Here is a 16,726-nt window from a genome sequence, read left to right on the forward strand (position 1 = left end):
GGCTATGGGGCAGGAGCGGGCCGTGAGGGAGCTCTGAGGGGCCTGTGGGGCAGGAGGGGCTCTGAGGAGATATGGGGCAGGAGGGGGCTGTAAGGGGGCCATGGGGGGCTATAGGGCAGGTGGGGCCTGGGGGGGCTGTGGGGCAGGAGGGGCTGTGAGGGGGTTATGGGGCAGGAGGGGCTGTAAGGGGGCCAGGGGGCTATAGGGCAGGTGAGGCCTGGGGGGGCTGTGGGGCAGGAGGGGCTGTGAGGGGGGTTATGGGGCAGGAGGGGGCTGTAAGGGGCCATAGGGGGCTATAGGGCAGGTGGGGCTGTGAGGGGGCTTATGGGGCAGGAGGGGGCTGTAAGGGGCCATGGGGGCTATAGGGCAGGTGGGGCTGTGAGGGGGCTTGGGCAGGGGAGTTTGGGGCTAGGGGGCAGGATTATGGGGGAGTCTGGGGGGCTGTGGGGCAGGAGGGGTTGTGAGGGGATATGGGGCAGGTGGGGGTTCTGGGGGGCTAAGGGGCTCTGAAGGGGGCTGTGGGGCAGGAGGGGGCTGTAAGGGGGCCATAGGGGGCTCTAGGGCAGGTGAGGTTTGGGGGGCTGTGGGGCAGAGGGGGCTGTGAGGGGGGTTATGGGGCAGAGGGGGCTGTGAGGGGCAGGAGAGGCTCTGAGGGGGGATCTGAGGGGGGGCTATGGGGCTGGAGGGAGGCTAGGGGCTGTAAGGAGGGGAGCTATGGGGCAGGAGAGAGCTGAGAGGGCCTGTCTATGGGGTGGGAGGCAACCATGGGGGGTGGGGGGATATGTGGGGCAGGAGGGATCTCCCTTGTCCCCATCCTGTCCCCCCCCTGCTGTGGGGGCAGCTCCCACAATCCCTTGCTCTCACCTCCCACAATCCCTTGCAGCAGGCGGCGCTCCCCCCCCGCCCACACCCCCCGGCGCACCCCGATCCGTTCTCCCCTTTTTTACCCCCAACACCCCCCCATTATGGGGGGACACACAACACAAAACCACACTATCTCTGCTCCCTCCCATTTTGGGGGGCCCCCAACTTTTTTTTGGGGGGGTCCTCCCCCCTTCTAACCCCTCCCTACTCCCCAAACACCCCTGTTATGGTGGTTTTGGGGTGACCCCCCTATTTCTCACCCCCCAACCAGCCCCCAAGACGGAGGACCCCGACCGAGGGCAGCCGTGCCAAGCCTGCGGGGATCAATGTCCCGGCTTCCTCGTACACGGATGGAGGTGTGGGGGGGGGGGGGTAAAAGAGGGGGGGCCGGTTCAATTTTGGGGTGGCCCCCCTCAAACCTCACCATCTTTCCTCCCCCCCTCCAGGAAGATCTGCCAGCACTGCAAGTGCCCGCGGGGGGAGCACACGGCCGGGGGGGTCCCCCAGGACCTGGCACGGCTGATGTGTCGCCTGGTCTCCGATTTCCACCCGCACCCCGGTTCCGACGACGATTCGGGGTGCGCCCCCGAAGAATACGCCTGGGTACCCCCCGGCCTCAAACCTGAGCAGGTAACCGCCCCCCTCCCCCCCCCCGCCAAGGGCCCCCCAAAACCCCATAGCTTGTGGGGGACCCCCCCGGCCGTCGTGTGTAGGCCTTTGCCCCCCCAGATCCCCACAGCTTTAGGGGACCCCCCATTTATAGCCCTGACCCCCCAAACCCCACAGGTTATGAGGACCCCCATTTATAGCCCTGCCCCCCCAAACCTCACAGCTTTAGGGGACCCCCATTTATAGCCCTGACCCCCCAGGGACCCCCAAACCCCACAGGTTATGGGGACCCCTCATTTATAGCCCTGGCCCCCCCCAAATCCCACACGTTATGGGGACCCCCAAACCCCACAGCTTTAGGGGACCCCTCATTTATAGCCCTGACCCCCCCTAAACCCCACAGGTTATGGGGACCCCCCATTTATAGCCCTGACCCCCCAGGGACCCCCAAACCCCACAGCTTTAGGGGACCCCTCATTTATAGCTCTGACCCCCCTAAACCCCACAGGTTATGGGGACCCCCCCATTTATAGCCCTGCCCCCCCAAACCTCACAGCTTTAGGGGACCCCCATTTATAGCTCTGACCCCCCAGGGACCCCCCAAACCCCACAGGTTATGGGGACCCCTCATTTATAGCCCTGACCCCCCCCAAATCCCACAGGTTATGGGGACCCCCCCATTTATAGCCCTGACCCCTCCCCAAACCCCACAGCTTTGGGGACCCCCATTTATAGCCCTGCCCCTCCAGGGACCCCCAAACCCCACAGCTTTGGGGACCCCTCATTTATAGCCCTCCCCCCAAACCCCACAGGTTATGGGGACCCCCCATTTATAGCCCTGACCCCCAGGGACCCCCAAACCCCACAGCTTTAGGGGACCCTCATTTATAGCCCTGCCCCCCCAAACCCCACAGGTTATGGGGACCCCCCATTTATAGCCCTGACCCCCCAGGGACCCCAAACCCCACAGGTTATGGGGACCCCCCATTTATAGCCCCCCCAAACCCCACAGGTTATGGGGACCCCCCATTTATGGCCCTGATCCCCCCCAGGGCCCCCAAACCCCACAGCTTAGGGGATCCCCCGCCCCGTGTGGCCCTGCCCACTGTGCCTGGCCCCGCCTCCTGTCTGCAGAGACCCGCCCCTGTGTGGCCCCACCCCCAAGCCCCGCCTAGGCTAGGTGCTTGTCACTCATGCAGAGCCCGTGCCCATTGGACCAAGCCCCGCCCACCAGGCCAAGCCCCGCCCAGGAGGCCGCCCACCACCAAAGCCCCGCCCACCCCTCAAGCCTTTCCCTATAAACCCTAAGCCCCGCCCACCACCTCAAGTGTTTTCCCATGGGGCCCTTGCCCTCCAAGCCCCGCCCACTGCTCCAAGCCCCGCCCACCACTCCAAGCCCTTCCCTATGGAAACCCTTACCCTCAAGCCAAGCCCCGCCCACCGCTCCAAGCCCCGCCCCTCCCAAGCCATTCCCTATGGAGCTGCTTGCCCCAAGCCAAACCCCGCCCACCGCTCCAAGCCCCGCCCACCCCTCCAAGTAGTCCCTGTGGATCCCCTTGCCCCAGCCAAGCCCCGCCCCCCGCTCCGAGCCCCGCCCACCGCTCCAAGCCCCACCCCTACACTAAGCCTTTCCTTATGGAGCCCCTTACCCTCAAGCCAAGCCCCGCCCACCGCTCCAAGCCCCGCCCACTGCTCCAAGCTCCGCCCCCCACTCTAAGCCTTTCCCTATGGAGCCGCTTGCCCCAAGCCAAGCCCCGCCCACCGCTCCGAGCCCCGCCCACCGCTCCAAGCCCCGCCCACCGCTCCAAGCAGTCCCTGTAGATCCCCTCGCCCCAGCCAAGCACCGCCCACCGCTCTGAGCCCCGCCCACCGCTCCAAGCCCCGCCCACCGCTCCAAGCAGTCTCTGTGGATCCCCTTGCCCCAGCCAAGCACCGCCCACCGCTCCGAGCCCAGCCCACCACTTCAAACCCCACGCCCCTGCTCTGAGCCCCGCCCACCGCTCCAAGCCCCACCCCTACACTAAGCCTTTCCTGTGGACCTTGCCCTCAGCCAAGCCCAGCCCACCGCTCCGAGCCCCGCCCACCGCTCCAAGCCCCGCCCACCCCTCCAAGTGGTCCCTGTGGATCCCCTTGCCTCAGCCAAGCCCCGCCCACTGCTCCGAGCCCCGCCCACTGCTCCAAGCCCCGCCCCCCGCTCCAAGCCCTGTCCCCACTCTAAGCCTTTCCCTATGGAGCTGCTTGCCCCAAGCCAAGCCCCGCCCACCGCTCCAAGCCCCGCCCACGTCTCTAAGCAGTCCCTGTGGATCCCCTTGCCCCAGCCAAGCCCCGCCCACCCCTCCGAGCCCCGCCCACCGCTCCAAGCCCCGCCCACCTCTCCAAGCAGTCCCTGTGGATCCCCTCGCCCCAGCCAAGCCCGCCCACCCCTCCGAGCCCCGCCCACCGCTCCAAGCCCCACGCCCCCTGCTCCAAGCCCTGCCCACCACCCCCGGCCCTCGCCCCCCCAGCCCCGGCCCCGCCCCTCTCAGGCCCCACCCCGCGAAGGCCCGCCCCCGCAGGCCCCACCCACGCAGGCCCCGCCCGCAGGTGTCGCAGTTCTTCGCCTGCCTGCCCGAGGAGAAGGTGCCGTACCTCAACAGCCCGGGAGCGGCACCGCGTGCGGCAGCTCCTGCACCAGCTCCCGCCCCACGACAGCGAGGTGGGGGCGCGGGGGGCTTCGGGGGTTGGGGGTTGGGGGATCGGGGAGTTGGGGGATCAGGGGGCTCAGGGGATCAGGGGGCCTCGGGGGAGTTTGGGGCCTCAGGGGATTTGGGGGATCAGGGGAGGTTGGGGGCTCAGGGGGGCTTGGGGGGCTCAGGGGGGCTCAGGGGAGTTGGGGGCCTCAGGGGAGCTCAGGGGGTTTGGGGGCTCAGGGGGTTTGGGGGCTCAGGGGGTTGGGGGGCTCAGGGGGTTTGGGGGCTTTGGGGGCTCAGGGGGCTCAGGGGTTTGGGGGCTCAGGGGGCTTTGGGGGCTCAGGGGGTTTGGGGGGTTTGGGGGCTCAGGGGTTGGGGGATCAGGGGGCTTAGGGGCTCAGGGGTTTGGGGGCTCAGGGGTTTGGGGGCCTCGGGGAGTTGGGGGATCAGGGGGCTTAGGGGGATCAGGGGGCTTAGGGGTTTGGGGGCTCAGGGGGCTTTGGGGGCTCAGGGGGTTTGGGGGCCTCAGGGGGTTTGGGGGCTCAGGGGAGTTGGGGGGCTCAGGGAGCTTAGGGGGCTCAGGGGGCTCAGGGGCTTTGGGGGCTCAGGGGGTTTGGGGGCCTCAGGGGAGTTGGGGGCTCAGGAGTTGGGGGGATCAGGGGGCTTAGGGGGTTTGGGGGCTCAGGGGGCTTTGGGGGCTCAGGGAGTTGGGGGCTCAGGGGGGTTTGGGGGGCTTTGGGGGCTCAGGGGAGTTAGGGGTTGGGGGCTTAGGGGTTTGGGGCTTTGGGGGCTCAGGGGGCTTTGGGGGCTTCAGGGGCTTTGGGGGCCTCGGGGGTTTGGGGGGCTCAGGGGGGCTTAGGGGGCTCACGGGGTTTGGGGGCTTTGGGAGTTTGGGGGATCAGGGGGCTTCGGGGTTGGGGGCTTCAGGGGTTGGGGGCTCAGGGGGTTTGGGGGATTTGGGGGATTTGGGGTCCAGGGGGCTCAGGGGGTTGGGCGGCTCAGGGGTTTTTGGGGGGCTTGGGGGGAGGCTGCTCGGGGGGTTTGGAGCCTTGAGGGGTTCGGGGGGGTTTGGGGGGGCCAATTTTGGGGGGCCGCCACCCCATAACCCCCCCCAGCCTCAGTACTGCAACGCCCTGGACGAGTCGGAGCGGCGGGAGCTGAAGCTCTTCGCCCAGCAGCGCAAGCGGGAAAATCTGGGGAGGGGAGGGCTCGGCCCTTCCCCCTCACCATCACCGGGGCCATCTGCCAGCAGGTACGGGGGGACCCCAAAAATAGAGGGGACCCCAAAAATAGGGGGAGGGACCCCAGAAATAGGGGGGGGAACCCAAATTCCCCTCACCATCACCGGGGCCGTCTGCCGGCAGGTACGGCGGAGGGGGGGACCCCAAAAATAGGGGGCGGGACCCCCAAAAATAGGGGGAGGGAGCCCCAAAAATATGGGGGGACCCCGGAAATAGGGGAAGGGACCCCAAAAATATGGGGAGGGACCCCAGAAATATGGGGGGACCCCAAAAATAATGGGGGGAACCCAAATTCCTCTCTCCATCACCGGGGCCGTCTGCCGGCAGGTACGGCGGAGGGGGGGGACCCCAAAAATATGGGGCAGGAGCCCCAAAAATGGGGAGAGGGAACCCAAAAATGGGGGAGGGACCCTCAAACATATGGGGGACCCCAAAAATAGGGGAGGGACCCCAAAAATAATGGGGGACCCCAAATTTCTCTCTCCATCACCGGGGCCGTCTGCCGGCAGGTACGGCGGAGGGGGACCCCAAAAATAGGGGCGGGACCCCAAAAATAGGGGAGGGAGCCCCAAAAATATGGGGGACCCCGGAAATAGGGAAGGGACCCAAAAATATGGGGGGACCCCAAAAATATGGGGGACCCCAAAAATAATGGGGAACCCAAATTCTTCTCTCCATCACCGGGGCCGTCTGCCGGCAGGTACGGTGGAGGGGGACCCCAAAAATAGGGGTGGGACCCCAAAAATAGGGGGAGGGAGCCCCAAAAATATGGGGGGACCCCGGAAATAGGGGAAGGGACCCCAAAAATATGGGGAGGGACCCCAGAAATATGGGGGGACCCCAAAAATAATGGGGGGAACCCAAATTCCTCTCTCCATCACCGGGGCCGTCTGCCAGCAGGTACGGTGGAGGGGGGGACCCCAAAAATATGGGGCGGGAGCCCCAAAAATGGGGAGAGGGAGCCCAAAAATGGGGGGAGGGACCCTCAAACATATGGGGGGACCCCAAAAATAGGGGGAGGGACCCCAAAAATAATGGGGGGACCCCAAATTCCTCTCTCCATCACCAGGGCCGTCTGCCGGCAGGTACGGCGGAGGGGGGGGACCCCAAAAATAGGGGACGGGACCCCCAAAAATAGGGGGGGGAGCCCCAGAAATGGGGGGGGACCCCCCAAAAGGGGGGCGGGGGGTCCCCGAAAGCGCTGACGCGGCGTTTCGCCGGCAGTGCGGGCGGCAGATCGGCGGCGGCGAGATGGCGGTGTTCGCGGGGCGCGCCGGGCACGGGGCGTGCTGGCACCCCCAGTGCTTCCAGTGCTCCCAGTGCGGGGAGTTACTGGTCGACCTGATTTACTTCTACCAAGACGGGAGGATTTACTGCGGGCGGCACCACGCCGAGACGCGGCGGCCGCGGTGCCAGGCGTGCGATGAGGTATAGGGGGCGGCTATAGGGGCGGCTATAGGGGGCGGCTGTGGGGGGGAGAGGGAGTGGTTCTGGGGGTGGGGAGGGGCGCTGTGGGGTGGGGAAGGGCGCTGTGGGGTGGGGAGGGGCGCTGTGGGGTGGGGAGGGCGCTAGAGGGTGGGGAAGGGCGCTGTGGGGTGGGGAAGGGCGCTGTGGGGTGGGGAGGGGCGCTGGGGGGTGGGGAGGGGCGCTGTGGGGTGGGGAAGGGCACTAGAGGGTGGGGAGGGGCGCTGTGGGGTGGGGAGGGGCGCTAGAGGGTGGGGAAGGGCGCTGTGCGGTGGGGAGGGGTGCTGTGGGGTGGGGAAGGGTGCTATAGGGTGGGGAAGGGAGCTATAGGGGCAAAAGGCTCCTATGGGATGGGGAATGTTGTTATGGGGGGTGGCTATAGGGGAGAGGGAGGGGCGCTGTGGGGTGGGGAGGGGCGCTGTGGGGTGGGGAAGGGCGCTAGAGGGTGGGGAAGGGCGCTAGAGGGTGGGGAGGGGCGCTGTGGGGTGGGGAGGGGCGCTGTGGGGTGGGGAAGGGTGCTATAGGGTGGGGAAGGGCGCTATAGGGGACAAAAGGCTCCTATGGGATGGGGAATGTTGTTATGGGGGGTGGCTATAGGGGGGAGAGGGGAGTGGTTCTGTGGGGTGGGGAAGGGCGCTGTGGGGTGGGGAAGGGCCCTATAGGGTGGGGAAGGGCCCTATAGGGGACAAAAGGCTCCTATGGGATGGGGAATGTTCTTACAGGGGTGGGAAAGGGCCCTATAGGGTGGGAAAGGGCCCTATAGGGGGCAAAAGGCTCTTACAGGGGGTGAAAAGCTCGTATGGAGTGTGAAATGTTCTTATAGGGTGCGAAAGGGCCCTATAGGGTGCGAAAGTGTCCTATAGGGGTAAAAGGCTTTTATAGGGAGCAAAATGCTCCTATAGGATGTGGAAACGAGCCTATAGGGCATCGAAACGTGCTCCTGGGCGGTCGCAGTGCTCCTATAGGGTGCAGAAGATTCCCGTGGGGGGCTGAAACGCGCTTATAGAGCGTCAGAAGGCTCCTATGGGGTGTCAGAATGAGCCTATAGGGTGTCAAAACATGGTTATAGGGTGTCACAGTGCTCCTATAGGGTGGCAAAAGGCTCTATAAGGTGCAGAAGCCTCCTATAGGGTGTGGAAACGAGCCTATAGGGCCTCAAAACACGCTCCTCGCATGTCGCAGCACTCCTATAGGGTGTCAAAAGGCTCTATAAGGTGCAGGAGGCTCCTATAGGGTGTCAAAAGGCTCTATAAGGTGCAGGAGACGCCTATAGGGTGTCAAAAGGCTCTATAAGATCCAGGAGGCTCCTATAGGGTGTCAAAAGGCTCTATAAGGTACAGAAGGGTCCTATAGGGTGTCAAAAGGCTCTATAAGGTGCAGGAGGGTCCTATAGGGTGTCAAAAGGCTCTATAAGGTGCAGGAGGCTCCTATAGGGTGTCAAAAGGCTCTATAAGATACAGGAGGCTCCTATAGGGTGTCAAAAGGCTCTATAAGGCGCAGAAGGGTCCTATAGGGTGTCAAAAGGCTCTATAAGGTGCAGAAGCCTCCTATAGGCTGTGCAAACGAGCCTATAGCGCCTCAAAACACGCTCCTCGCCTGTCACAGCGCTCCTATAGGGTGTCAAAAGGCTCTATAAGGTGCAGGAGGCTCCTATAGGGTGTCAAAAGGCTCTATAAGGTGCAGGAGACGCCTATAGGGTGTCAAAAGGCTCTATAAGATCCAGGAGGCTCCTATAGGGTGTCAAAAGGCTCTATAAGGTACAGAAGGGTCCTATAGGGTGTCAAAAGGCTCTATAAGGTGCAGGAGGGTCCTATAGGGTGTCAAAAGGCTCTATAAGGTGCAGGAGGCTCCTATAGGGTGTCAAAAGGCTCTATAAGGTGCAGGAGGCTCCTATGGGGTGTCAAAAGGCTCTATAAGGTGCAGGAGGCTCCTATAGGGTGTCAAAAGGCTCTATAAGATACAGGAGGCTCCTATAGGGTGTCAAAAGGCTCTATAAGGCGCAGAAGGGTCCTATAGGGTGTCAAAAGGCTCTATAAGGTGCAGAAGCCTCCTATAGGCTGTGCAAACGAGCCTATAGCGCCTCAAAACACGCTCCTCGCCTGTCACAGCGCTCCTATAGGGTGTCAAAAGGCTCTATAAGGTGCAGGAGGCTCCTATAGGGTGTCAAAAGGCTCTATAAGGTGCAGGAGGCTCCTATAGGGTGTCAAAAGGCTCTATAAGGCGCAGGAGGCTCCTATAGGGTGTCAAAAGGCTCTATAAGGTACAGGAGGGTCCTATAGGGTGTCAAAAGGCTCTATAAGGTACAGAAACCTCCTATAGGGTGTCAAAAGGCTCTATAAGGCGCAGGAGGCTCCTATAGGGTGTCAAAAGGCTCTATAAGGTACAGGAGGGTCCTATAGGGTGTCAAAAGGCTCTATAAGGTACAGAAGTGTCCTATGGGGTGTCAAAAGGTTCTATAAGGTGCAGGAGGCTCCTATAGGGTGTCAAAAGGCTCTATAAGGCGGAGAAGGCTCCTATAGGTTGTCACAACGCTCTATAAGGTGCAGAAGCCTCCTATAGGGTGTCAAAAGGTTCTATAAGGTGCAGAAGGCTTCTATAGGGTGTCAAAAGCTTCTATAAGGTGCAGAAGGCTTCTATAGGGTGTCAAAATGTTCTATAAGGTACAGAAGGCTCCTATAGGATGTCACAATGCTCTATAAGGTGCAGGAGGCTCCTATAGGGTGTCAAAAGGCTCTATAAGATACAGGAGGCTCCTATAGGGTGTCAAAAGGCTCTATAAGGTACAGGAGGGTCCTATAGGGTGTCAAAAGGCTCTATAAGGTGCAGAAGTGTCCTATAGGGTGTCAAAAGGCTCTATAAGGCGCAGGAGGCTCCTATAGGGTGTCAAAAGGCTCTATAAGATACAGGAGGCTCCTATAGGGTGTCAAAAGGCTCTATAAGGTGCACAAGGCTCCTATAGGGTGTCAAAAGGCTCTATAAGGTGCAGGAGGCTCCTATAGGGTGTCAAAAGGCTCTATAAGGTGCAGGAGGCTCCTATAGGGTGTCAAAAGGTTCTATAAGGTACAGAAGTGTCCTATAGGGTGTCAAAAGGCTCTATAAGGTGCAGGAGGCTCCTATAGGGTGTCAAAAGGCTCTATAAGGTGCAGGAGGGTCCTATAGGGTGTCAAAAGGCTCTATAAGGTACAGAAACCTCCTATAGGGTGTCAAAAGGCTCTATAAGGTGCAGGAGGGTCCTATAGGGTGTCAAAAGGCTCTATAAGGCGGAGAAGGCTCCTATAGGGTGTCAAAAAGCTCTATAAGGTACAGAAACCTCCTATAGGGTGTCAAAAGGCTCTATAAGGCGCAGGAGGCTCCTATAGGGTGTCAAAAGGCTCTATAAGGTACAGAAGGGTCCTATGGGGTGTAAAAAGGCTCTATAAGGTGCAGGAGGCTCCTATAGGGTGTCAAAAGGCTCTATAAGGCGCAGAAGCCTCCTATAGGCCGTGCAAACGAGCCTATAGCGCCTCAAAACACGCTCCTCACCTGTCACAGCGCTCCTATAGGGTGTCAAAAGGCTCTATAAGGTACAGAAACCTCCTATAGGGTGTCAAAAGGCTCTATAAGGTGCAGGAGGCTCCTATAGGGTGTCAAAAGGCTCTATAAGGTACAGAAGGGTCCTATGGGGTGTAAAAGGGCTCTATAAGGTACAGAAGGGTCCTATAGGGTGTCAAAAGGCTCTATAAGGTACAGAAACCTCCTATAGGGTGTCAAAAGGCTCTATAAGGTGCAGGAGGCTCCTATAGGGTGTCAAAAGGCTCCATAAGGTACAGAAACCTCCTATAGGGTGTCAAAAGGCTCTATAAGGCGCAGAAACCTCCTATAGGGTGTCAAAAGGCTCCATAAGGTGTAGGAGGGTCCTATAGGGTGTCAAAAGGCTCTATAAGGTACAGAAGGGTCCTATGGGGTGTCAAAAGGCTCTATAAGGTGTAGGAGGCTCCTATAGGGTGTCAAAAGGCTCTATAAGGTGCAGAAGCCTCCTATAGGCTGTGCAAACGAGCCTATAGCGCCTCAAAACACGCTCCTCGCCTGTCACAGCGCTCCTATAGGGTGTCAAAAGGCTCTATAAGGTGCAGGAGGCTCCTATAGGGTGTCAAAAGGCTCTATAAGGTGCAGAAACCTCCTATAGGGTATCAAAAGGCTCTATAAGGTGCAGAAGTGTCCTATGGGGTGTCAAAAGGCTCTATAAGGCGCAGGAGGCTCCTATAGGGTGTCAAAAGGCTCTATAAGGGGCAGAAGTGTCCTATGGGGTGTCAAAAGGCTCCATAAGGCGCAGGAGGCTCCTATAGGGTGTCAAAAGGCTCTATAAGGCACAGAAACCTCCTATAGGGTGTCAAAAGGCTCTATAAGGCGCAGAAGCCTCCTATAGGCTGCCACACGAGCCTATAGGGCCTCGAGACCCTCTCCTCGCCCGTCGCCACGCTCCTCTAGGGGGCAGAATCCCCCCGCTTTTTGGGCTGCCCCCCCCATCGCCGCCCCCTATAGCCGCCCCCTATAGCCGCCCCCTATAGCCGCCCCCTATAGCCGCCCCCTATAGCTCTGCCCCGCGGCCCCGCAGCTCATCTTCGCGGCGCGGTGCGCGGAGGCGGAGGGGCGGCACTGGCACCTGCGCCACTTCTGCTGCTTCGAGTGCGAGGGGCCGCTGGGGGGGGGCCGGTACCTCCTGCGCCGCGGGCGCCCCTACTGCCCCCCCTGCTACCAGGCCCGGCACGCCCACTACTGCGACGCCTGCGGGGACCCCATCGGTGAGGGGGGGCACCCCGAGAGTCGGGGAGGGCTTCCTGGGGGTCCGGGGGGGGATTTGGGGGTCCTGGGGGTATTGGGGGATATGGGGGGTGGGGGGATTTGGGGGGTTATTGGGGGTATTGGGGGATATGGGGGGGGTATTGGGGGATATGGGGGATGGGGGGATTTGGGGGGTTATTGGGGGGTATTGGGGGATATGGGGGGTGGGGGGGGGATTTGGGGGTCCTGGGGGATTCAGGGGGTTTGGGGGTCCTCGGGGGGTTTTGGGGGGATATGGGGGTGTGGGGGGGGATTTGGGGGGTTATTGGGGGATTCAGGGGGTTTGGGGTCCCCAGGGGGTATTGGGGGATATGGGGGGGGGGGGGATTTGGGGGGTTATTGGGGGTATTGGGGGATATGGGGGGTGGGGGGGGATTTGGGGGGTTATTGGGGGTATTGGGGGGATATGGGGGGGATTTGTGGGGTCCTGGGGGTATTGGGGGATATGGGGGGGTGGGGGGGGATTTGGGGGGTTACTGGGGGTATTGGGGGATATGGGGGGTATTGGGGGATATGGGGGATGGGGGGGATTCAGGGGGTCCTGGGGGTATTGGGGGATATGGGGGGTGGGGGGATTTGGGGGTTATTGGGGGTATTGGGGGATATGGGGGGGTGGGGGGGATTCGGGGGTCCTGGGGGTATTGGGGGATATGGGGGGTGGGGGGGATTTGGGGGGTCCTGGGGGGTTCAGGGGGTTTGGGGGTCCTCGGGGGGTTTTGGGGATATGGGGGGTGTGGGGGGATTTGGGGGGTTATTGCGGGATTCAGGGGGTTTGGGGGTCCCCAGGGGGTATTGGGGGATATGGGGGGTGGGGGGATTCAGGGGTCCTGGGGGAGTTCAGGGGGATTTGGGGGGTATTGGGGGGTCCGAGGGGATTTGGGGGGGTCCTAGGGGGTTCAGGGGGTTTGGGGTCCTCGGGGGGGTATGGGGGGATATGGGGGGTATTGGGGGGATATGGGGGTGGGGGGGGATTTGGGGGATTCAGGGGGGCCGAGGGGGATTTGGGGGTCCAGGGGGTATTGGGGGTTTGGGTGTCCCCGGGGGGTATTGGGGGATATGGGGGTGTGGGGGATTTGGGGGGTCCAGGGGGATTCAGGGGGTTTGGGGTCCTCGGGGGGGTTTGGGGGATATGGGGGGGGATTTGGGGGGTCCTGGGGGTTCAGGGGGTTTGGGGTCCCCCGAAGGGGTATTGGGGGATATGGGGGTGGGGGGGATTTGGGGGGTCCTGGGGATTCAGGGGTCCGATCCCCTGCTGTGGGTCCGAGCCCCCCGCCATGGGTCCAAGCCCCCCCACCATGGGTCCGAGGGCCATGCCGTGGGTCCAATCCCCCCGCCATGGGTCTGATCCCCCACCATGGGTCCGAGGGCCATGCCGTGGGTCCGAGCCCCCGCCATGGGTCCAAGCCCCCCACCATGGGTCCGAGGGCCATGCCATGAGTCCGCTCCCCCGCCATGGGTCCGCTCCCCCCCGCCATGGGTCCAAGGGCCATGCCATGGTTCCGAGGGCCATGCCGTGGGTCCGAGCCCCCCGCCGTGGGTCCGAGCCCCCTTTCTCTGCCCCCCGCCGCAGGCCTGGAGCAGGGCCAGATGAGCTACGAGGGGCAGCACTGGCACGCGCTGCCCGGCTGCTTCTGCTGCGGGGGCTGCGGGCGGCCGCTGCTGGGGCTCCCCTTCCTGCCGCGGGGGGGGCGGCTCTTCTGCTCCCGCCGCTGCGCCCAGGGGCCCCCCCCCGCCCCCCGCGCCCCCCCGCCCCGCCGCTCCTGGGGAGGGGGACCCCCGGCCGGTGAGAAACTGGGGGGGGGGCTTGGGGGGCGCTGGGTGGCAGTGGGGGGGGCTTGGGGGGCGCTGGGGGGGGTTGGAGGGTGCGGGGGGGCACTGGGGGGGCTTGGGTGGCAGTGGGGGGCTTGGAGGGCGCTGGGGGGTCTTGGGGGGGCTTGGGAGGCGCTGGGGGGGCTTGGGGGCGCTGGGGGGCTTGGAGGGTGCTGGGGGGTCTTGGGGGGCGCTGGGGGGCTTGGAGGGTGCTGGGGGCACTGGGGGGCTTGGGTGGCAGTGGGGGGACTTGGAGGGTGCTGGGGGGTCTTGGGGGGCTTGGGGAGCACTGGGGGGCCTTGGGGGTTTTGGGTGTCACTCAGGGGGGCTTGGGGGGCGCTGGGGGTCTTGGGGTGTCTTGGGAGGCACTGCGGGGGGCTTGGGGGCGCTGGGGGGGCTTGGAGGGCGCTGGGTGGCAGTGGGGGGCTTGGGTGGCAGTGGGGGGCTTGGAGGGTGCTGGGGGGCACTGGGGGGCTTGGGTGGCAGTGGGGGGCTTGGAGGGCGCTGGGGGGTTTTGGGGGTCTTGGGGGCACTGGTGGGGGCTTAGGGGGCACGGGGGGGCTTGGGGGCGCTGGGGGGCTTGGGGGCACTGGGAGGGGCTGGGGGCATCTTGGGGGCACTGGGAGGACATTGGGGGCACTGGGTGGCAGTGGGGGGGCTGGGAGGGGCTGGGGGTCTTGGGGGGCACTGGGGGTTACTGGGAGGTACTGGGGGCACTGGGGGCACTGGGGGTTACTGGGAGCCCTGGGCGGCCCTGCCCCCTCACCCCCTCCCCCAGGCACGGAGCCCCGTTTCCGGCGGGGGGCCGCACCGCCACTCCATGCCCGAGCTGGGGGCTGCCCCCCGCCCCTCCCCCGCCCCCACCACCCCTCCCCCCTCCCGCGGGCCCTCCCCCGCGTCACCTTCCGCGACCCCCCTCCCCCTCCCCCTCCTCCTCCCCCCCCCCGGGGGGTCCCAGGCGGCCGGTGGGGCCCCCCCCCCCCTCCCCCTCCATTCGCGGGGGAGGGGGAGGGGGGAGGGGCGGCCGCCCCGCTGGCCTTCGTCCTCCTCCTCCTCCTCCTCCTCCTCGGACGACGACGAGGAGGACGACGGGCTCTTCCTGGGGAGCCCATCCCCCTCCCCCCCAGCTGCGCCCCCGGGACCCCCAGCCCCCCCGGCCCCCCCCGCCCCCCCGCCCCCGCGGCTGCCTCCTGGCCTGAGCCCCGCCCTCCGCTGGTGACCCCTGACCTTGGCTGGTGACCTCCGACCCCGGGCCTGGGCCCGGCTGTGGCCCTGCCGCCCCCGCCCGGCGACCCGTGACCTCTGCCGCGGCCTGTGACCTGTGCCTGACCTCGGCCGGTGACCTCTGACCTGCGCCTGACCTCCGCTCTGGCCTTTGACCTCTGCTGGCGACCTCTGGCCTCCACGGTGGCCTTTGACCTCTGCCTGACCCCCACGGTGGCCTTTGACCTGTGCTTCATTTGACCTGTGCCTGACCTCTGCTGGCGACCTCTGACCTCCACGGTGGCCTTTGACCTCTGCCTGATCCCCACGGTGGCCTTTGACCTGTGCTTCATTTGACCTGTGCCTGACCTCTGCCGGCGACCTCTGACCTCTGCCGGTGACCTCTGAACTCTGCCTGACCTCCACTGTGGCCTTTGATCTTTGCTAATGACCTCTGACCTCTGCCGTGCCCTTTGACCTGTGCCAACAACCTCCGAGCTCTATTGCGGCCTTCAACCTCTGCTGGTGACCTCTGACCTCCACCAGCAACCTTTGACCTCTGCCATGACCTCCAGCCTCTTCCACGAACTCCAACCCGTGCATGACCTCTGACCCCTCTGGGACTTCCTGGTGAACTCTGACCTTGTGGCTGCCCGTCTCCAGGTGACCTCTGACCTCTCTGCACCCACCTTTGACCTCCGACCTCGCCTGGGGCACCCCCTTGGTGCTGACCCTTGACCTTTAACCCCACCCTGGGGACTTCTGGGACCTTTGACCTCTGCCCTGAGGTCACGCCTGCCACTCGGGACCTTGACCTTTGCCCTTTGCACACCGCTGAGCACTTTTGACCTCTGACCTTTCACCTCAGGGCTTCCTCCCCATGACCCCGACCCCTAGGCGTGGGTGTGACCTTTGCACTTTGACCCTGCTGCCCCCGCCCCCCCCGGCCTTCCTGCTGCGACCTTCCTCAGGGACCTCTGACCTCTGCACTGTGACCTCTACCCCCGCGGCAACCTCTGACCCCGGGGGGTGATGCTTTAATAAAGGTGATGACATCGCAGCCCCCGTGACCTCACAGAGGAAGAACCCGGGGGGGGGGCGGGGCTCCTTGATGACATCATCACCGCCTGATGACATCACCACACCTGGAAGAGCTCCAAAAACGAGGGGGGGGAGGAGCCTGGGGACCCTCTGGCCCCGCCCACCCCCCTAGGACACACCCACTCCATGCTCGCCCCACCCATTCACCTGGGCCACCCGCCTGGGCCCCGCCCACCAAGGACCACGCCCACAGAGGTTGGCCCCACCCCCATGTCGCGGGGCATGCCCCACCCACACCCCATGGCCACGCCCACTCACTGCAAGCTCCACCCACTCACTTATGCTGCTGGCCCCAGGCACATCCCACCATGCCGAGGCCCCGCCCTGTCCCATAGGCCCCACCCCCTGCCCACAGGCCCCGCCCACAGACACACACCCCCCATACCTACCCTCTGCCCCCAGCTCCTGTCCCTGAGCCAGGCCCCGCCCCTTCCACAGACCACACCCCGAGCCAGGCCCCGCCCCTCGGTCAGACCCCGCCCCCTCACCTCCAGTCTGGGCCTGTGTAAACACCGGGGGGCCCTACGTAAACAGCAAGGGTTTGGAGACCCTACATAAACACCCGGGTCTGGAGACCCTACGTAAACACTGGGGCTGGGAGACCCTATGTAAACATCAGGAGCTGGGGGCTCTACGTAAACACTGGGGCCTGGGGACCCTACGTAAACACTGGAGTATGGAGACCCTACGTAAACACCGGGACCTGGGGACCCTACGTAAACACCAGAGTATGGAGACCCTACGTAAACACCGGAGTATGGAGACCCTACGTAAACACCGGGACCTGGGGACCCTACGTAAACACCGGGACCTGGAGACCCTACGTAAACACCGGAGTATGGAGACCCTACGTAAACACCAGGACCTGGAGACCCTACGTAAACACTGGAATATGGAGACCCTACGTAAACACCGGAGTATGGAGACCCTACGTAAACACTGGAA

General features: G+C 63.7%; 1 protein-coding gene across 1 annotated transcript; it reads left to right on the top strand.

Annotated features, from left to right (window-relative positions):
- Positions 1-1,131: 1,131 nt before the first annotated feature.
- Positions 1,132-15,418, top strand: PRICKLE3 (prickle planar cell polarity protein 3). Its single transcript, XM_072848918.1, is given in 11 exon segments — positions 1,132-1,220; positions 1,311-1,494; positions 4,057-4,115; positions 4,117-4,168; positions 5,258-5,345; positions 5,348-5,394; positions 6,608-6,811; positions 11,442-11,628; positions 13,239-13,451; positions 14,256-14,374; positions 15,344-15,418. Coding segments are annotated over 10 exon segments (1,152 nt in total). The 5' UTR covers positions 1,132-1,220; positions 1,311-1,386.
- Positions 15,419-16,726: the final 1,308 nt, after the last annotated feature.

Source organism: Ciconia boyciana, chromosome 34 (assembly GCF_034638445.1).
Source record: "Ciconia boyciana chromosome 34, ASM3463844v1, whole genome shotgun sequence".
NCBI classification, from domain to species: Eukaryota; Metazoa; Chordata; class Aves; order Ciconiiformes; family Ciconiidae; genus Ciconia; species Ciconia boyciana.